Raw genomic sequence first — 22930 nt, forward strand, 5'->3', positions numbered from 1 at the left:
TGGTACAGCTACGAAGAAGAAGTAAGAAATCTATTGTGCGTACTTTGTGAGCTGAATTAAAGCTACCATTGAATAAGTGCAATTGGTTTATTGTCTTCCACTTGCTAACTAATCCACCAAAAGAAAAAAAGGTAAAACTTCATCTGTGTTTGGTGTTTTGTTGATATACAAAATCTTTAAATCAATTCAAAGTATTTTTGAAGATAAATAGACTGGTATGAACTGATGCTCAAGCACCTCGATCTGATCCAGATACTTCACGTTTTGCTGGCTTCTGGAATAGTTTTTTCATTTTTTCTTTTAGCATCTTTGTATAGTAATTTCCATTCCTTGCTTCTCTCTCTCTCTCTCTCTCTCTCTCTCTTTGTTTTTTTAACAGCCGGACAGCAAGAAGAAAGAATCTTTCTATATACGCGGAAAAACACACACTTGAGAGAGAGAGAGTACACGATTTCTAAAAGATCCTACAAGTGGACCAGAATAAGTAAGTAAATTTGTACCACTTGCTGCCATTAGATAAGAAAGAATTAATCATTCATGCCAATTGCACTTTGAAGCATAATTCTCATGATTTTTAGTAGTTCCCCTACCCACACGTTCTAATTCACACAATTTATACTGGCGATAACGAATGAAAGGAAACATTTATCTTGACCTTGATATTTTCACTACTTTCCCTCCGTAGCATAAAGTTTCGAAGCACAAAGATTTACTCCTCTCTTTTATATAAAAAAAAATTTGGAAAGAAAGCCTAAAGATTTACTAAAGCAATATGAATGCTCATCTGGAATCATACTAATAGAATATTAAAAATCAATGTTTTAAAACCCATTCTGGACTGATCGGTTGAATCATTGACCGACCGGCCTTCTTTTTGGTTTGAATATGTTTAAAAAATCAGTGTGTATCAATTTTCAATTAAACCAATTGAACCGTCCGGTTCAATCAGTTTGCATTTCATTTATTTGTTAATGCCCTTTAAGTGTTTCAATTTTTATCATATAAACCAGTACTCATATAATTTAGGAAGATTAAAAATATATGAAATATTAATAATAATCTCACATTAATAATATAAATCTATAAATCATTTTATATTATTCTCAAATTGACCCTGTCTCCACATTTTCATTTTCGTAATCAACTACAACTATGATACTCATCGAGCAAGTAATGTTTGGCAAAACTACTTTGGCAATCTTACCACAAAACAATGCTCATCTGGATTGCGCATTTTGGGAGTTTTTATAATAAAATAATATTAAAGCACTCTTTTCTAGATGTAATCTATACAAGAAAAAAAAATGGTTGAAAAACATATTCAGTAAATATTTTCGAAAATTTAAAAAAGCTGCAATGCAAACGATGTCAATAGAATGATATTGTAAATTTATATTTAAAAAATATTTAAATTGTATTAGTATAAGCCTTCTCATCTAACCAGATTGATTATTTGCTTGCTTTTTCCTTTTTGCATAAGATTGAGTAAACATTTTTTTTGGCAATAATAAGCTTCATAACCCGTTGTATGCTTCTTCTTATTCCCCCTTTTTTCCCCCTCATTTCCAACTTCTAAATGGAATCCTTATATTATATAAAAATGAGTTGCGGTTGAAATTGTTGTGATTAAAGAGGGATTTTGAATTTCAACCGCATGGATAGGGGAATTTTTGAAATGTAAAATGATGTGGAGTTTATTTTTAGTTTTGCGCACAAGTGATGATAGCATGTGTTTTGATATGTTTACAGAAATCTCCTCATATTTGTACATTTAAAGTGTTTATTTATGGAGATATTTGGGTATTTTTGAACGTGAGATTATTTATAATAGATTATTAAAAATATTAATAATATTTATGACATATTGATGACATCACAGGTTAATACGATCAGTTCAACGGTTGAACCAGTGACCCTTATCCCATTCATTTTTTTGGATCAATGAATGGTTTGGGTTTCAAAACCTTGCTAAAAATATTGTTGCATTTCCCTTCCACAGACTAGACCACAGGGAGTCGAATAATTACATAACAAGTAGCATGAGCATGCATTTCAGTGTGCAAGTAGTTTGCCAACGTCTTTTTCTCTCTTTTTCTTTTTCCTTTTTTGGTTTCCCCCCTTTATTTCTTCGCAGAACAAATAGATACACACGCATATTATTATCAATTTAGCGGTCCACATCCTCAAGAGTGGAAGACCCCCAAAAAAATAAAAAATAAAAGTAGAATCCATCTTAACCATCAAATCCCCGTATAAATAAATCGATCATTAACAATAATCTGTCATTACTCACTAGTCACTCCCATAAAAATCCCAGCAGCAATCAAATGATTCACAAACATAAACAACAATTCATGCTTGTTTTGTTATCATTTTTTTTTAATCTTTTTCTGCTTTCAACCAAAATGTCAATTACCAAAATCTAAAAGCGGGGCCCCACTCCACTACCCTTCCCTATAAGTATCCCTGCTTTCTTTGCATCCGCCCCATATGATAAATCATAAAACTCCTCCATTTCCACTTCACTATTATCATCACTCTTTCTTCTTCGTCTCTAGTCTTCCCAAAGTTTTTTGTTTTTTGTTTTTCGTTTTAAAGAAAGAAAAAAAGAAAAAAAAAAAAGGAATAGCCATTCTCCTGCCAACTTTCAAGAACTCGAACCCAGAACAAATTCTCAGAACAAATTCTTCATTTTTTGTTTACTTCTTGTCTTCTTCTTCTTTATTTTCCTTCTTTCTCCGAGGCCCATAAAGCCCATCTTTACTATCACTGACAATGGTGGACGTAGACCGGAGGATGACCGGTCTAAACCCGGCCCACGTGGCGGGCCTCCGGCGGCTCTCCGCTAGAGCAGCCGCAGCTGCCTCCGCTTCGACTCCCTCCACGCCTCTCCCTCCGCGCAACAGCCTCCTCTCCTTCACTTCTTTAGCTGATAAAGTGCTAACCCATCTGAAGAACTCGGGTGTTCAAGTCCAACCCGGTTTGAGCGAATCCGAATTTGCACGGGCCGAAGCGGAGTTTGGGTTTGGCTTTCCACCTGACCTTAAAGCTATTCTCTCAGCTGGGTTGCCGCTGGGCCCTGGATTCCCGGACTGGAGGTCTGCCGGGCCGTCTCGTCTTCAGCTCCGGGCCTCTATTAATCTCCCTATCGCCGCTATCTCCTTTCACATAGCCCGAAATTCTTTGTGGTCCAAATCTTGGGGGCCCAGGCCATCGGACCCGGAAAAGGCGCTCAAGATCGCCAGAAATGCCCTGAAACGGGCCCCGCTTTTGATCCCCATTTTTAACCATTGTTACATTCCCTGTAATCCTTGCTTGGCCGGGAATCCCATTTTCTACGTCGATGAGCATCGGATTTTCTGCTGCGGTTTTGATCTCTCCGACTTCTTCGACAGGGAATCGTCGCTGTTCCAGAGCTCAGACCCTCAGATTCTATCCAGACAACGATCCGTGAGTGAGAGGTCAGCTGGGTCGTCGTCGACGAACTTTTCGAGAAGAAGCCTGGACGCTCTGGCCGCCGGCGGAGGCAGAACGCCGAGATGGGTGGAGTTCTGGAGCGACGCGGCCGTGGATCGACGTCGGCGGAATTCGAACTCGTCGTCCTCGTCATCGTCGTCGCCGGAGAGGTACTTCGAGATGCCCAGGTCGGAAATTCCGAAATGGGTGGAGGAGTACGTGGAGCAAATAGGGTCGGTTTTGAGGGAAGGAGGGTGGGACGAATCGGACGTGTCAGAGATCGTGCAGGTGTCAGCATCGGGGTTCTTTGAGGGAGGGGAGATGGTTTTGTTGGATAATCAGGCGGTCATGGACGCTCTCCTGGTGAAAGCGGATCGGTTCTCGGATTCGCTGAGGAAAGCTGGGTGGAGCTCTGAGGAAGTTTCGGAAGCACTGGGTTTCGATTTCCGGTCGGAGAAGGAGAGGAAACCGGCTAAGAAGTTGTCTCCGGAGTTGGTGGAGAAAATTGGGAAACTGGCTGAGTCGGTTTCCAGGTCGTCGTCATGATACGATGGACAGCCAAGCCCTCTGTACTATAAAAAAAATCTGGGGCATATCGGCAGCAGACGTCGAGATTCTTTTCTTTTTTTTTTTTTTGGGTTTTTGAGATTTTCAATACCTCGGGTTTGCCTTTTGCCTCTTTTGGGTATAGGAGAGAAAAAGAAAAGTATAAAAATTCCGGAAAAAAGAAAAGAAAAGAAATGAGAGGTAGAGTATCAAACGATTTTCTTGTCAAATACTTGCTAGGTTCCACAGAAAAATGGGTGGGGGTGCATGTATCAAAGTGGTTACGTTACTATTAGGAGGAGGATTTGATGATATTAATTGTTGTAAAGTGTATGTGGAATTTTAACAAAAAGAAATCATATGAAATTTGATCTTTTCTTCTTTATTTTAACGAACGGATGGATGGCAGAGGTCAAGCGTCGAGAGAAGAAAGAAGGTTGTGTGTGTGTGTTTGATCGCTTCGCTTGGAAGTTGGAACTAAACTGGTTGGTGGTTGGTGGTGTTTTGATTTTGAAACAACTCCTCATTCCTCCTCCGGCTCCTCTAGTTTTGTACAGCTACTACACTTAACAATAATAATATATTATGATAATATGGATGATAAAAAGAGTAGTAGTATTAGCGTCGGCAAAAGAGAGAGATAATTACTACTCCCATCATGTTTATCGTGCTCACAGCTAAGAAGCTATTGAAATTTGCCAAAACCACGACGAACCATATTTTCTTTTCCCCCTTTGAAATTTTGTGGTTTTTCGTTTGTACGTTTCTGGGTTGTAGCGGATCAATGGGAAAGAAATCAAATGGCACAGGACTCGAATGGGGCAGCGCACGTGTGCTTCTTTTTTCTTTTTGGGGCGAGCAGAAAGACGTTGTTGTCGTCACTTGTCAGACTCACCCCCGAACCTGAGACACAGGCAGAGAGTGTGTGCCCCGGCTTGGAAAAATTGAAACCAATGAATGAATGTATATATACATATATACATTTTTTGGGGTTGAATGAATCAGCTCAAATCAATTGCAACTGGCTGGTGGAAGGTGGGACTCTGGCCAATTTTTGCTTCTGAAATAAGCCACAGCAGCAACGGCTTCGTTTGTTCCCAGCCTCTCAGCCCAACCATGAATGAATGAATGCATGAATTGAATACGTTGTCTTGCTGTTGGGGCGATATGTGGGGTTTCGGAGTTATTTGTGTGCCTGTTTTTGGCAGATTGTAGCACTGACTGGAGCAGTCAGTAGCCTCCTCTTCGTTTTGGACCGAAGAGATTTTCACTTTATTATGCTTTAACAAAATTTATTTTTGATAATTGACATCATCGATATAATTCAATGCAATTTTTATTTTATCATTTGAATGTATACGCACTTGCAACTCAGATGTGCGTGCGGTTTTTGTTCTTTTAGCTTTTCCAAACTTTTTTGTCTATCATGAATTCTTCATCTTGTTACTTTCCCTTTCTCAGGTATGAAATGAACAATGGCGTGAATTTGATTAGACGGGTCTCAATAGCAAGTGAAAAGGAAATTATGTCTGCCTAACGTCTATTCTTTTGAGAAACTGCAAAATTTGAGTTTGATGCCAGAGACGGAGAATTCGATGGAGATATGTGTATAATTTCCTTGGAATTGGGAAACAGAAAATTAAAAAAAAAAGGATAAAACTGTCGTCTGGGGGAGGGGATGGGCTCTCCACTATCCACTATTCACAAGGTGGAAAAGGGTAGGGAAAGAAAAGAAAAACCTGACAACGATACAAACAACACCCACGCCCCCACCCCCACCCCCCCCGGGCTCCTCCGCTGCCCAGTCTCCTCCCGTCCCGTCCCCGGGTTTAGCTTTTGAAAGACAGAACAACGAGGTAATCTCCCTTTTTTTTTTTTGGGGTTGTACTCGAGGAAGAAATGATTCTACCGGGAGTTTACTGCTCTTACTATACAGCTTCTCTTTTTTTTTTTTTTGTCGAAACGATAGATGTCCTATAACCTAATCTAGCCTAGTCTAAGGGGAAGGGGTTCGATGTGAGTACAGACTCCATCGATGAAGGTCAATTAAGACCGTCACAAATTGTGGCAAATTTGTGGGAGGCAGGGATTGAACCCCTGACCTCCAGCATCACCTTTAATGGTGATGACCACTGGACCAAATGGCCAGTGGCTCTTACTATACAGCTTCTCGTAGCAGTTAAAAAGTTTGCCCTCTTTCAATTGTTGATCTTGTTTGGTTGGGGTTCTTTAAGTTGCTCTTTATGGGCATTAACATTTATCTATCACCTAAACTTCAAAAATATATATATTTTACCCTGAGTAAATTATATTTATACTTTTAATTTTGACATATATATATATATATATATATATATATATTCTTCTTTTCAAATTATCCCCAATCTTCTTCTTTTTTTTAAATGGTCAACTTTTAGTTTGTTGTATTTTTTAAATTATATATTCATCAAAATATTCTACTACTATATGATGTGTAGTATTGGACAGCGATTTAATTAACCTATTATGTAGATTTATGTATAATGTAACATCGATTTAAATAGGACTCCACTCGCGTCCTACCCTCGTCCTATATATAGTATATTATGATACTAATATGCATGTATATATTTTATTGTAATTTAAAATTAACAAAATGATATTTTATTGTGATAAAATGATGTAGTCATTGTTGGCATTTTATTTATGTTTGTAATAAAAGTATGATTTTATTGTGACTTTTTATTTGTCACACGTGTTGCATATATATTTTTAAAATACAAGATGATAAAGAGTGTTATCACCCTATAAATTCAGGGGAACAAAGCATTATTAACCCTTCTCTCTACCACTACAAAATTAACATCTCGATCTAGTTGGAGCAGGCATCAAATCTCTAGGCAATTGGCGAGTGTCTGAGAATTTCTTTTCGTATAGCAAGCTTGATTACAGGAATACTGATTGTAGACAGGGTGAGCAAAATAACAAGGAAGAGAAGAAAAGAAACGAGCAGACTAAAGAGAAATCTCTTTTGACATAACAAAGTAATATAGAATAAAATAAGTGTTTTCAATCTTTACATTATAACAGTGATCGCCACCACAAGTAGATGATGTATGAATCAGGTATTATTCTTTTGGCAAAAGGTAGCAGGTACTACTTACTAGCAAACTCTTTTTTTTTTTGAGTGATACTAGCATACTGATATTAATTATGCCTAATTTTTTTAAATATTATTTTATTTACATTATAAATATATTTTTTAATTGTATTTTTTATATTACATCACAAAAAATATTACATTATTATTCAAATTAATTTTTTGAAAATAATCTCCTATTCAAACATGACTATTTTCTTTGAGTAAAATTTATATACACTGTCAATGTATACACTATCACTGTTGGATGAATGGTACGTGAACAAAATTTGAATATCAAATTTAAATTTTACACATATATCATATATCTAACGGTGATAGTTTGTACACTGTCGCAGTGTATACAAGATTAATCATTTTCTTTTTCGACTAAAACTAGATATGGTTAGATCCACTATTTCGAAGAAGACATTCTCGAGCCTCGCTTAGAAGTTAGAACAATATAATGTCCAAGGAGCGGCTGCGACTAAAAGCACCGAAATATCTCGTCTCTTCTTTTTTCTTTTTCTTTTTTTTTTCGGGGGGAGGAGCAAGTAATATCTCTTTCAAACACCGAACTAACGAGAAAGGCATCAACCATGATCACAAAATTAAAAGTACTTTGGGGCCACTTGGAAGCATCCAAATGGAAAGACATGCAGACCATAATTTATACAGAGAGGAAAATTCTGTGGCTTTGATATTCACCCATCGGAGTTAACAACATTCAATCATATGATTCCGTTGGTAAATCATGAACCATTTTTGCCCGTTGATATGTTAAGCAAGACGCCTCCATATTTGGCTTTTAGATTGGTGGGAGTCTGCTCACTACAGCAAATAATTAGTCAAGCTAACAGAGTAATTATAATGCTCCACTTTTTCTCTAATTGCGGTACCTTGACACCATCATTTTAGCTCCAAGCCATATCGCATACTAGCATAAAAAAAGGTCCTTTTCCTAGCATAAAAAGGTTTTTTACCAGAGGGAAGCCTCTGTTAAGGAGCGTTCTTCCTAATCATTTCACGCTAATCACATTCTTAGTCTTAATAATTAAAATGTCACAGAGCCCACATCCAGTTCTTTCTAGCTCTAACAAATTCCTGATTGGGAGGACCTGTCTTCCCTACTCAATTGCTTTGGCAGCACAAAATTTTGTACCAATCTTAAGGAATTTTGCATTAATATTTCAACGGAAAGTTGGTCTTCCATGAAATTTGATTTTGAACGAAGACCAGACCTTAACCTTGGATCCATTAACATGAAGTTGGTCTACCATTTCTTTCTTGTTGGATCCATTAATATTCGGAGGAACGGAATATGAAAATTAATGTTGAATCCCTATAATAGGAAGTAAAAGTAGATTCTCTTTTGTCTTTTGACCTGGTTGGAATTGCTCGATATGCATGGTTTCTTTTCTTTTTTTTGATCTTACGATATGCAATAATTGTTTGTGCACGGCATTTTAGGATAATTAATTGCTGCCAACGGTCACTTAAGCTGAATTGACCGTTATGAACAGTCACGTGATGCTCACCGGCGGGGACTCTTGTTTCACGTGCCATCACCGGCAGTTGCTCCTATGGCACGTGTAAATGATGGGTGAGTTTTGCCAAGCAATACCAACCGAACCGAATCGCGGTTCAAACCTGCTTGTTGGACTTAGGGATGTAGTCGAGTCAAATCGAGACCGAGTATTGCTATAATCGAACTCGACTCAATAGTAGACGGGAGTAGCAGAAATGGAGTTCGAACTCGAATTCGAAAAATGGTTTGAAAACTCGAGATCGACTCTATTATACTCGATTTTCTTGCGAGTATGATCGAGGTCGAATACTTAACTCGACTGAAAGAGTAATTCTAATAATTGATACAACTTCCAAACCTAAAAAAGTAAAATTGTAATAACTAAATATATAATTTTTAATTAATTACTTTGTGCTCAGTAAGGCTTGACGAGCCATCGAACTTGAAATATCAATACTCAAATTTTGCTTGAATAATTATCCAGCTACTCGTGCTTGACTCGCATTCGATTTTGAGCGAATGTGAGTCAAGCTTTTAATTGAGTTACTCGTATTTTGGTTCGATTGCATCCCTAGGCTGGACCCTTTCTCATTCAGTTGCTTAGCTCTTTCTACTAGGGCCTTGCATCCTTAGCTGTTGTGTCTCCGACACTACAACCAAATCCACCAGTGTACATTAAGTAGAGTTTTAAACAAATTGAATCAAACTGGTGTTCAAACTCTATTTGTATAATAAATAAGGTTCAAGATTGATTGGACATTAAATGAGTTAGAAATATTGTTCGAATTCAATTCGTTATTTTGTATAGATATTCAAGTTCGAAGTCGAGCTTGGCTCATTAAACTAAATGAGTCGAATTCGAACTTAAATTCGAGTTTAAAAATGATTTAATTATATTTTATACAAATAATACATAAATTAGAATAAGTTTAATTATATTCTTTATTTTAGAAAATAAATAATACTATTTTTTCATATAATTAATTTTTCCAAAGGAAAACATGAGGCATATATGCATATGTTTAATAATATTAAATGTACTTATACTTGTATATTTTATTTTTTTATAATAAAATATGTGCTCATGAACATATTCAAATAATTTATGAACATATTTGTGTTTGCCTCGATTATCAAACGAATCTAATATTGTGTTCAAACTCAATTCATTTATTATACACCGAACCTTTTTTGAACTTAAACAAGCCGAACACGAACCTATTCATAAACATTTTGGTTCGTTAAAAGCTCTAGCATTAAGTAACTTTTGTTTTCTACTACCTACAAAATTTGCACAATAAGACTTTAATCAAGTGGTTAGTGTGTTTAAATAGAAGATTTTTTTATTTTTTTTTTCAAAATAATCACTGTAGTACGTTTTATAACATCACATATATGAAATAAAAATATGATTTGAAGATAAAAATGTGATTGAAAAATATATTTGTGAAATACGTAAAATATTTTTTTCATATAATTACATATCTAAACACACTTGGTGCTCCAGAGCAGATGGTCCTAAATTCCAGTTTCACAACAGTAAATATTGATGTACTAATAATATTAGTATTATTTGTATTAAAAAATAAAAGTGGTGAGGGTTCCATTCTTTAAGATGCAATTTAGGAATTGGCTTGGGTCTTCTGGTACACACTTCTATGTTATCAGAGAGATATTTAAAAATTTTATTATTGCATAAGACACATGTTAATGAGATAGATTATGTAACAAGAGTATAATAGAAAAAATTGTAACAGACAATCCTTTATCCTTAAAGATGAAAAGATTCAAACTCATGCCTCCAACATCGATAGTGTACTTTAACAACTTGAAAGATATCTTTTATCAATCTAGAACATCATAAGCCTGCCATATAATATGCAAAAATTTGCATGGTGAAGTTATGCCCTCACCAACTTCTTTCGGGATATGCATTCTTAGTGAATTCTAGATGTGTATTGATATCTAGAATTAATAAAATCATGGCTGAAAAGGGTACTATCTATGTGCAGAAGTTTAAACAAACTCCTCATGTCGCGATATGCATTTTCTCTTGGCATCTGTACATGAAGACGTTTTGGTCGTCATTTGCACAATTTGACATGAAGTTGATAAGCATGCAAAAGATAGAAAGTCCATCAACTTAACTTAGTGAAATACTACCCAACTGACATGACCAAATCCGAGATAGTGCTTCTATAATGGCACAATAATGGAAGTGGAATTGACATTGATGCATCTTGTCATTTGGTGATGGTAGTCGAAGGTGGTGGCTGCGGAGTCTTGGTAAGAAGGATCTAAAGCAGTTGCTGTGCGGATGAATGGGATGTCTATTATAGTGATGGCAAGGAAACACAAAACTAGTCTCCATATTCTGAGAGTTGAATTCTGAATTTTGGATGTGTAGTTGGAATCTAGGTTCAACGTACCAGGGCCAATAATTTGTCCAGGTTTGGATGGTGACCACACGTTGACCTTAAATGTACCCTGTCCGGGCAGCCATTGCACCACCAGTCTCCGTGGTCGTTTGGCTGAACAACTTGGGCCTAAATTTTTTTTCTTTTTTTTTTTTTTTTCTGACGGAGGGGATATCCAGGTTGCGGCCCGACTAATCCCCCTCCGGCCTGAAAGGAGAGGTCTTATCTCCTTGGGCACGATAACCCTGGGACTCGATCCCTGATGGAGGAGATGGACAACGGATGCTGCTAGGAGCTTTCGTGACCAATTGAGCTGCCCAGGAGGGGCTGGCCGAATTGGTTACTGTCGAATGTTTTAATTTTTTTGGGTTTGGTGCCGAATGTTCTATTTAATGATTGTTGACAGTGTGCTTAGACGTTGGAAAGAGATGTCCACAGAAAAATATAAAGAAAGCAAGAAAACTTTTTCTTTTCTTCCTTTACTGGGATAGATTTTGCTTAGTTCTTCTCCATTTGTTCTCAGAAGTTGTTTTGTACATGCAACCATTGTCATGTCATATTATCTGGCTAATACTTTCTGGTGCAGATCTAGCTAATGTTTCTTTCTTCCTTTCTGTTTTTTTTTTCATTTGTAGTTTTTACTTCTTAGGCGAGGCAAAGGAAAAGAACATTTAATCCATACAATACTTTTAATTTTTTCTTTCATATTTAATATAAACATGAGAGATAGAATCTATTTTCTTTGCTCATCTCTCTCTCTTTTTTTTTTCCCACCAAAATCCTCTCATTTTCTTTCCTTCCTTTCCCTTCAATCCAAATGACGCCTGTAACTTTCTTTGTGCTTTAGAATTTCATTTCTTTTTGTCGCGAGAACTACCTCCTCCTAAGGCTATAAATGAAGTGAATCAAAGTATCAAACTGAACTTTCCATAGTTTGAGTTTGATTCGAGAGGTCAAAAATTTATCTAATTCTTTAATATTAAATTATCACTAATACATATATAATATCTATATAATAAGATAATAAATATATAAATTTATGTAAAATATTAACAAATATTTTAATTATAAAATATTAAAATTTATTTGAATCGAATCGAGTTTTAACAAGATGAATATGTATAAGTTCAAATTCAATTCGATATTATAAACAAATCCTAATTCCTATTCAAATTTGAGTTCGTTAAAAATCGAACTCGGATGGAACTCAAACTGTTCGTTAAGGGTTCGGATCGAGCTCAAAACAACATCTTTTTTAGAAAACTGAATTTTTTGACTTCATCCCTCCAAGAAAGAAGAAGAACAAATGTTTTTACCATACCTTACGGCCTCATTTAGAAATCATTTTTTCAAAATTACTTTCTTGAAGATTACTTTGGACAACAACTTGTATTTTTTGAAGAACAACTATTTGAAAACTATCACTTCCCAATCTCTGAGCTGCATTTACCTTGCCTCACCAGAGAGTCTGGAGCGGTAGGATGATACACAGAAAGGCATACAAGAGACAATATCAGCGATGCTGTAGTTTCCTGTTGAATTTACAAGCTTTTAAAAGTAGAATTCTGCAGAAGAAGCGATAACACTTCCTGTATTCCAACTTCCACCTGCAAGAAGAAAAAAGCTCTTTTTCTTTCAGATTAAAAGAACTTTTTCTTGTTGCATCTCGGTGATTAAATCGCTAGCCATGAGTCTAATATCATTAGTCTATGTAAGAATATTCCCAATATGATCATATGTACCGAACTATTCCTTTTTTCTTCACAATACAAAATGCAGCAGCTTCACACGGCTCCGCTGCCATGCAAAAAAATGCTGTACAATATCCGTGTCCAAGATTTCAGAAAATTTTAGAACGTGACCATTGGCTTCATACAGCTGAAAGAACTTTAGTCTCTCGCTTATTTCCCGAGAACGGTGGCTGGTTCATGACCTTTACCCGGAATGCAGCCTGCGATGAAGCAAAGATGATTGGTTAAGATGGCACTCGTGTAAAACAAAAAGAATATCCGTTGAACAACCACATCATGCAACAGATTTCGCACTCATATATCCGTACAGAAGAATTGAAAAAAAAAAAAAAAACAACATACAGTGACACTTGACCCTGAAACAAAATAAAGATGAAGAATCCAGAATTCCCTTGTATAGCATTGTAGATATTTAAAATAACAAGGAGGAAGGAACAACGTCATCACCTTGTCAGAACCAAACTCGATGATGTCTGACGGATGAAAACGAGCTGGTGAGTTAGGAGGCAGCCGGTAGCGCCTACCATCGTTGCTGCAACACATATATAAATAAACACACACACACATATATGTATTAGTCTTGAAGAATTTAGTCTACTGGGAAAAAAATAGTAAACGGACCACCGGTGGAAAATTCAGTTTCCATTTGACTTACTTTGTAATCCAGGTGCCATGCTCACTTTGTAAATCGGTCAAGAAAAACAATCCATCTTTGTAGCTTATTTGAGCATGCAGCTTGGAGACCTGACCAAGTGCAAGATTTCATTCAGCAATACTATAGTAATTGACTAGTGGAAATTTCCACAAGACATTGAACACCAAGGATGTCACCTGGGGTGAGTTAATAATTATGGATGCTCCAAGAATATCAGGGTGTGATGCACTCCTGAAATCATAAACGGCAGTCACCAATTCTAATTTTAAGCTTTGCAAATATTAGATCACAAACATGCAAGTCACCAACTCTAATTGTATTACTAGATGTCATTTTGCCTGGAAAATTTCCAACAGAGAAGTCTTCTAATTCTTCTCCAAGATATGTTTCTTATGGCAAATATGATAGCAAGACACCGCCTGGTCCACTGTTCATTCAATTCAGTTTTTTTTTTTTTTTTTGGGTGATACAAGCCTTCACTCAATAAAGCCAAAGCCCTAACTGGTAACTTTGACCTCCATATCTTTCCTTTCCCAATTATGCTGACTAAAGTAACGCATAAAAAATCAGTTGACATCTAACATCCGTGGGATCAAAATTACAGAATTTTCACACAAAATCCTATTACATGAAAATATAAATATTATTCTGTTAGAGGGAAAAGAATCTTTCAAACCCTTTTACTAGCACAAGTTATCATAAAACCATATCATGCTAACACAATTTGAATTCTCATGCAGCATGAAAATATTGTCGTCTTGCCTTATTGTCACATTTTCTACACTCTATCAAACATATAAGAACAGAATAGCTTACCCTATTGTGCAGATATTCTTCTCATCTCTGCCTAAGAAAATAGCTACTGGATCAGGATTGGCTTGTCCAATGGGAAGCAGGAACCACCTGTTGTTAAGAGCATGGACATTACAGTTAGGGAAGCCTGATGACAAAAGGAAAAAAAAAAAGAAGGTCAAAGACATCAGAATCATTCGGCTTGCTACACTCACTCTCCGTTCAGAGCACGCTCCAAAGAATCATCATCTTGAAACCATTTTCGTAGCTGATCACTTGCCTTCATTAATTGAAAATTCATGAATTATCCATGAAAAAAGGGTACTTAATATATCTTGTTGAAAGCTGGAAATAAGCTGCAACTATTTTCAAATCATGACAAAATGAATCCAAGGCTCACATACTTTATCAGTAAGTCTGCAATGCAATGGTCTGCCTTCAAGTTTTGAGCTGGAAAGAAAACGCTCCATTGTCATTCTTAAGTTAAGTAAATTAATAAAGCGCATTATATTCAATGCTAGTCTTTGAAATTCTGGAGCAACTAAGTTGAGTAAATCTCAGAATTCCAAATGCAGCCCTTCTAATTTTAGTAATACCAAGGTTCTCCTATCAGAAAATGGACATTCAGCTCTCCTGGGATTTCAGATTTCCAAGAGGCAAAGTATTAGGGAACACGCCATTGACCAAGCTTCTTTCCACATGACAAATGCAGAATCATTGAAAAGGAAGTTTAAAGAAACCAAGTTGTTTCTTAAAGCTCATAATATACAATAATCACATCCTTCACCAATACAAGTCAGTGTCTACCATAAAAGCAGTTATACACTGAAGAAGACCAGCATACTTTTCCATTACAAAATTTGTGACCCCTTCAAATAGAACGGAACAAGGCAAAGTTCTTGAAAATTATCTTTCTGGGGAATGAGTTTGAAAAAAGATTCTCTTATCTTACCCATTGCCACCTAGGACCCAACTTAGCATTAATGGCATTCCAATGTCGATAAATATTCTCCCACCAACTCTTCCTGGATGCGGTATCCTAAATTTTGTTAAGAACTGCAACAGAGATTGTCAGCTTCATTTAATGAAGAGAAGGTTCCGTTTACTGAACTCCATTGATTATTTCCATCTGATTTGTCACTACATAGGATGTTCTTACCGATAGTGGCCCTAATCCTACACCCAAATACGGCTTATAAGTTGATGCCATGATTGCAGCCAATCTTGCCAATCCATGAATGATAGCAACTCGTAGTTTTCTAGCACTCTCATAGCTGCAAAGAGGCAAATCAGATAAGAGTAAGCATTCTGAAGCAGAGACCTAGTCCATTTACATATATATATACATATATATATTCGTTTATTTATTTTTTCAATGGTCAACTCCTACTCCTATTCTTATTGTAACCTATAGAGGCAGGCCCAATTGGGCCAAGGGGGGCTAGAGAGAGGATCCCACCTTTAGACCAAAGGAGTGCAGCAGACCCTTTGGATTTTACTATAGGTGCAGAGGTTTGAACCTCTGACTTGCAATCAGGCCTGCACTTTATACTTCACCTGGTGGCCAACTTGCCTAGGGGGAGCTGGTTTATTACATTTATATTTGATTCACGAAAATTTTAACTTAAACAACTTGAAGAATCTGCAGAAAAAAATGGTGCAACTAGAATTTTTTTGGCAGAGGCTCACTATCTCCAGTATGGTAGGGGAAAAATGTTCTTCTCCTGCCTGGAGGATTTTTGTGTTTAAGCATTTCTGGGTTTCTTATAGCTTAATCTCATAAAAGGCTACCAACTTTTGGTGTTATATATAATCCATGAAGGTTAAAATTCACTAAACTCTGTGGAGCAACAATTGTTAACCAGTATAATAGCTTCTCTTACCTCTTTAAAGCAGAGACAACATCCATTGGGCTCCCTGATTTTATGCTTTGTTCCCAAGCTTTATCAAGCTCCAAAGCCAATTGATAGCTGTCCTGCATCCATGAAAATGGAAGTCAAGTTCTAATCTTTCACTGCATCAAAGAGAGGTGAGAGCCCGATGCTATGCTGGGATTACATTGAGAAGAACTTTAGTACTAGACTATAGTTTTTCTTACATGGAAAATTTCTAACAAGAAATGTAATGCACAGAGATGAAATTCTGAAATATCACAACCTTCAGAAAAGGATGTGAAAAATTCAATTGCTATTAGGAAAGGAATAAGATATTTTACAGCATTCAAACTTCATATTCAATAAAAATGTAAAATGACGGACAAAATAAAAAGACGACCTCAATTGCCATGCACCCTCCTTGTCCCAAATTAGGTTGCATTGCATGAATTGAGTCCCCAAGTAAAGTCACACGACCCCTTCCCCAGCTAAATGATGGTGTTCTGTCATAAATATCACGACGAAGAATTGCATCTTCGTCTGTGGCCAGCAATAGTTCCATCACTTTATCACACCAACCATCAAAGATTTTAAGCAACCTTTCCTTCTTACCTGTGTAGAAAATACACCAAAAGCATACGACAAGACTGCATCATCAATAGTCCTTTCCTAACCATGAACTTGCCAGCATAAGAGCTTCAGATATCAGTAAATCTAAGACCGATTATATTGCCCACCAAAATTATTATTCCCAGGATATAAATTGATTTAAATATTATTCACATGCACTATGTATCATCTCTTCAGAGTACTTATATATCTTCTTGAAAAGGACCTATTAACATGCCATTATTTTCTTAGAAGAAAAATCATTACACAAAATAAGCCAATAATAGTCCACAAAGGCTTAAACTGTATATTGGTCCTAGTGTCAGGCATAAAACTCATTTATGAGAAAAGGGTCCAAATAATATAGTACATACCATTTGGACTATCAACACCTCCGGGTCGCTCCTTATGAAATGCATACCACTGCATCTTTCCACCACCAACATCTGAAGAAACAAAATATTGCTTGTGACCAAGAAAAACTCGGTACCTGAAGAACAATTGACAGTAAGTAACTCAATCAAAGTAATGATGAAATAGAAATGAGTTAGGGATATTCCAGAACTAACGTCACATACCCAACTGTGTCAATATCAACAGGAACAAAATCTGCAATACCAGTGTAACAAGTATAGTCTGAATATATAGGTTCTGTGTGACCAAACAAATTTCTCCGGACCTGTTGAAAGAAAAGCAACCAGCCAAAGTCCCAAAATCAAAGTTATATCTAAAGTGTAATTCCAGTCAGACATTTGTTTCCAACCCCTCAGACAAAATACTGCCACTTTTAGCAACAGATTTTAGTTTCTTGACAATTCCTTCTGAAGGACAACTACATCATACATAGTAAAAGTGGAGTAGTTGTCAAGAAAGATTGAATTACTTAGAAGTATGTAATATAAGATTTACCTTTGACCATATCCCATCAGCACCAACTAGAAGATCACCTACATATCGCTGTCCATTCTCAAGAATCACAGTGACCTGAATTTCAAAGAAAGCAAGAAAGCAATAAGAACCTGACAGTCATCAGTAATTGAATAGCTTCATGCTCGTTAAAGAATAAAATGGATGTGCTGAAAACATTAGTCTTCGAACACTATGCACAAAACTACTTGAAAAATAAGATGAACATACCAGTTCAGAGTTTATTTTACCTTATTACCATCATCCTCAAAGTTAACCACATTGCTCTCATTCATAATTACATCCTCTCCTACTGCATGAACAAGTATTTGTTGCAAAGTCATACGGCTAATAACTCTTGTCACTGGAAGCCCCCGTTCCGCCGCAGGAGTGAATGTATCAAACTTGATGTACCTGATAACCATGTATCATCTCAACCGATTTGCCAATACTCTATTTTATTCTTGAAACAGAAAGTTCAAGGTAAAATCCCTCATTGGTAACAGCAATTCCAATTGGAGAAAACTATAGTCTATACAGAAATATAAACTTTGTATAGGTTTAAAAGCATCATTCGTTGACTCTGCACCAGTACAATTGCGCACTAGAAGTATCCTTATGCTTCAAAGCACATAATCCAAAAATAAGGATCTAAAATGCTTTGGTTACTTCTGTTCAAGCATGCCAACTATAGCAAATTTCAGGATTTACTCAATTTAAAGCATGAATTATTTTTTTTTAAATATTAGGCTGTTTTTATTCCGTTATCCCCTTCAATTGGTAAGAAAAATAATTTTCCAAAACCTTGATGATTCTCAGCATTTCTGACAATTGAAACTGAAACCCCGAGAACAGCTGCACCAAGTATATGACAAGATCTGCAGCATGTTTAATGTTGACAAATTTGTAAAACCACCAAAATCTAGGAAGTTATACGGCAAATACTTTATCCATACAAACAATTACGTCAAAAGAGTATGGCAGAGCATTGATTTCATAATCAGCCTCCCTCATGCCAGAAGTGTACAATTTGCAAAACAAGAGATGCAGGGCTGCAGAGTGGTTGCAAGCAAGAAAGGCTAGATGCTATGGCTGCTACGTGGTTAACAGTCTGTATGAATTGCATAGTCCACGAAGTTGAGAGGCCTTCTATTGGACCTATCAGCTAGTGGTTCGCGTGTGATTGTATTGAATTAAAATTTCTTACACAATCATAACGCAAAAGCTCTACGGTGATTATTAGCAACTTGACTCATGCCACTATCAAATATCGATTTCAAACAATTATGCAATACAAGCATGCAAAAGTTAAGTTTCAGAAAATTTTCCAGACAATTGTATACACAAGGAAATAATACATAATCCCTAAAGAGATACGGAGGCGAGAAGCTCACCATTTGCCAGAAATACCGTCAACCAATCCATTAATCCTATCCCCAGTTATGCAGCCAGCATTCAAAATTTCCTCAGCAACATCCATGTCAACAGCCTCCAAAGCAGCCAAAGCATTGCTTTGTATTTGAATTGGACCTCTATACTGTCCTTCCCCTCTTATAGCACTCATGTCCTTCTCAAACACTACCACCTCAAACCCCTTCTTCTTTGCAGCCAGTGCAAAAACCAGCCCTCCAATCCCGGCCCCCGCCACAAGAATCCTCAAGTTCTTTTTCTGGGTTGCCTTTGATGAGTTATTCTCATCATCGACTTTTGCAACAACACTTTCTTTAGTTGACACCCTCCTCTTCTGAGCTTCACGCAACCCGGCCTTTACTCTTTTTATCTTGTTAAAACGCCTATTCTCGTCTTGGTTTCTGAAATAATTACACCTGTGCTGGTGCAGGAATTGAAAGAATACAAAGGAAGAATCTTTTGCTACCATAAGTGGAAACTGTTGGCTTCTTGATAGAATTGCAGTCGAAGGATTCATTGAGTTGTAAACAATTGAACTCATCTTTTTCACTTGAAAAATGGAAGTCACCCCTGCTCTAGCTAGTAGTATTCAAGAACTAAGGTATGGGTTGAAGCTCAAAACCGAATCTTATTTCTTGGAAATCTTCTACTCTGCTTATTGGTTAAAAATCGGCAACCCAGAATCAGAATGACGTTTTAGGCATGAATCCATCATCAGCGTACAAGTGATGGAGACGGTGGTGGTGGGGCATGAAGGGTTGAGGGCCAATGCCTTTGAATACAGAAACTGTTGACGAGGATTGCCTGCCATGTGGCGCGCCCATATTGTATTTGTGCGCTGCGTTACTCAGCTTAACCAAAGAAATCTTTTAACAGACGTTCGTCTGTCTATGGTCGAAATTTTTTGGCTTATAAATATTCCAAAGCCCATAGGCCATATATTTATTAGCCGAAAATCTCCATTCTTGCCTGGCTAGCCATTATTGGTTTGACTCTCTAGTCATAGAATTTCTCCCATCTTTCTTGCTAAGTTCGTAAATTTTAGACAATGCATCGAGACTTTGTTGCAACAAACTAATGTATTTAAAGTTGATGAATTATTTCCTTTGGTATTTGCTATATAAAATAGTAGCATACATCTTTTTTTCTTACACTATCGATACGTGTATTTGATGCATCTCACATCGTTTAAATTTGAATTTAAACGTCAAGTTTTCATATATGATATGTATCTAAATTCGTTAGCATAAACAATGAGAGTGTGAAAAATTTATTCATATTAGTGTCCCAAATCCTATATTCTCTTCCATTCTTATTTCTCCGAAATGTTTGTTCCGAGGGTAACGAACGAGTAGCAGCATTGGTTCATTATTGTTCCTTAGTTATAACTAGCGAGTAGCGAAATAAATTGTATTAATGTGCAGTGGGGGCACTGACCCATGGCTTCGTGCACAAGTGTGGGGAAGGCAAATCACAAATTAAAAACTTTAATTAAAGCCCATAGGCGCAGAAAGTAGGAAGATAGATTAGGATAATTAAAAAAGAAAAGGGCACTTCATCCTTGAGACAAGACCTAATTCCTTCGCTTCTAATTCCCGCCACCCCCAACCCAAAAAAAACAACAAAAAACACAGTAGTCTTGCCCGGGGCCCCCCACAAAAAAAAAAAACTAAAAACTAAAAAGAAAAAGAAATAGCTAGTGGTTGTTATCAACGTCTACTAATATGTTTGCAAAATCAATTAATTGAACCGAAGCAAATATCTGAGAGAGATTGTTGTGATTTGTATGTGAAGCAAATTCAGGCACGAGGACGCGCGCTAACCCCTCAACATTCGTCCAGAAACTTTCATTTTCGCTCAGATTTGCAGGTGGCGGACTTTATCAAACTAGCAATTTCGGAACTATTTTGGTCCAGACAGAGTTAAGCAATAATGCTCAGGAAATGACAGGCGTGAATTATGAGCGGTAGCAGCAAATTCTAACCCTTTTCCCATTGTCTTGAGTTGCATTAAAGGCTCAAAAAAATTACTAGCATATTTTGTCCTAGAAACTATTTATGCTCCGTTAATGGCACGGCACTATTTAACAAGTTTGAGTTCAGACATATGATCCTGGCTGTTGAAAGGAGTTAGGAACGGACGAGAAGTTAAAAACCCATGTGTGAACTGGTGCAAATAATCAATCACAAAATTATATGTGTTGGTACTTTTGAGCTTTGTCCTCGTTCCTTCACATTCACACAAATGGTCCTGCAAAGGGTCATCATATGAACTGTGACGAGTGAGAGCCTGAGACGATAAATCACCGGCAAGTTGATTGGCACTTGTTAATTATTAGTTGTTGATTTAATTTATATTGCTTGCGTTTCAAATTTGGCAGTGAAAAAACAATCCGAAAATGGGAGATTTCTATTTGATTCAGTCCGATTGTTGTTTTGGCTTTGTTTGGATACCCCATTTTTTCAAATAAAATTTCGCTTGCATTATAAACACATTTTTCAACCTACCTTTTATATTCTCAATCACCTTTTCATCTCACATATATCATATCATAAAAAAGTGGTACAGTAATTATTCCAAATAATATTTCAAATAACACCCTATCCAAACTAGGGATGGCAATGGGGGCGGGTGCCCGCGGGTGCCCGCCCCGCGGGGGGCTCACGGGGCGGGGGTTGGGGCGGGGGGTGGGGCGGGGGCGGGGGGGAATTTTTTCCCCCCGCTTAGAAACGGGGCGGGGGGCGGGGGTATACTCCCCCGCCCCATCCCCCGCCCCGCCACCCGCAAAAAAAAAAAAATTATATATATATATATATATATATATATATATATATATATATATATAAATGACTATATATTATATGTAAGTTAATTAGTTATAAACTTATGATAATGATATTATTAGTTAGATGTATTATATAATGTATATTAGTTTATGTAATATAATTGATATTATCAATTATATGAATAATTATACATGTCTACTAATAGAATTTATTAATTAGTTATACTAAATTTACTAATACATTTATACTAAATTTCTAATTACACTTAATAGAATAACACTTTTTTCTCAAAAAAAAACACAAACACAATGATGAATTAGTGATTGCATTTGTACTAAAAGTGAAAATTTGACTATTTTAGTTATATTTATTTCATCATATTGGATTGTATTCAAATAACTTCTGTTTGATTGTTTTTATGAGTTTCAATTGTAAAATTACAATGAATAATAATTTGGTGATGTGTTGATATTTTAGTACTTGATTATTTATTAAAATTTAATTATAATAAAATTATATAATAAAATTTTATTAACCCCGCGGGTGCCCCCGCGGGGGAAGCGGGGCAAGGCGGGGCAAGCGGGGCGGGGCGGGGCGGGGGGAGCGGGAGGCGGGGGACGGGGCGGGGGACGGGGGGAACTAATAGGCAACGGGGCGGGGGACGGGGGAGGGGTCCCCCGCCCCAACCCCGCCCCGTTGCCATCCCTAATCCAAACAGAACTAATTTTAAGAGTAAACTCGTGCAATCTTGATATAATTGTAATTTTCACCCCAACTCTACCTACTAGAGGCTTTACGTAAGAAGTCGGAAACCTTCCAAGACCATTTCTATTTGAAGGGAAGGAACTAATGGACCAACCACCTGCAACCGTTCCTGAAGGTTATGTATATTTTACATACGGCGTAACTCTGTTTGTACATGGTAAGTTAATCGTTCCTGAAGATTATGTGCATTTTGCACACAGCGTAATTCTGTTTGTACATGGTGTAACTTATTTTTAATAACATATAATTTTAAAACAAAATTTTGTGAGTTCCACACACACATGTTATTAAAAATGAGGTACAAGACGAGATCCGGA

The 22930-nt window shown here is 36.8% G+C and overlaps 2 protein-coding genes across 2 annotated transcripts; one reads left to right on the top strand and one right to left on the bottom strand.

The window, feature by feature from the left end:
- The first annotated feature begins 2496 nt into the window (after positions 1-2496).
- On the top strand, positions 2497-4387 carry LOC113701091 (uncharacterized). The gene has a single exon (XM_027221581.2). The coding sequence runs from the start codon at positions 2776-2778 to the stop codon at positions 4000-4002; it is 1227 nt and encodes a 408-aa protein (XP_027077382.1). The 5' UTR covers positions 2497-2775; the 3' UTR covers positions 4003-4387.
- Positions 4388-12564: 8177 nt separating this feature from the next.
- Positions 12565-19767, bottom strand: LOC113701789 (zeaxanthin epoxidase, chloroplastic). The gene is made up of 16 exons (XM_027222588.2): positions 19047-19767; positions 17904-18066; positions 17656-17730; positions 17325-17425; positions 17121-17236; positions 16538-16749; positions 16147-16238; positions 15423-15537; positions 15216-15319; positions 14668-14713; positions 14479-14543; positions 14288-14374; positions 13648-13702; positions 13472-13560; positions 13264-13348; positions 12565-13016 (listed from the first exon to the last, which is right to left on the bottom strand). The coding sequence occupies exons 1-16, from the start codon at positions 19601-19603 to the stop codon at positions 12936-12938; spliced, it is 2043 nt and encodes a 680-aa protein (XP_027078389.1). The 5' UTR covers positions 19604-19767; the 3' UTR covers positions 12565-12935.
- Between the last annotated feature and the right edge of the window lie 3163 nt (positions 19768-22930).

The sequence above is a fragment of the Coffea arabica genome, chromosome 7e (genome assembly GCF_036785885.1).
Source record: "Coffea arabica cultivar ET-39 chromosome 7e, Coffea Arabica ET-39 HiFi, whole genome shotgun sequence".
In the NCBI taxonomy this organism is placed as follows: Eukaryota; Viridiplantae; Streptophyta; class Magnoliopsida; order Gentianales; family Rubiaceae; genus Coffea; species Coffea arabica.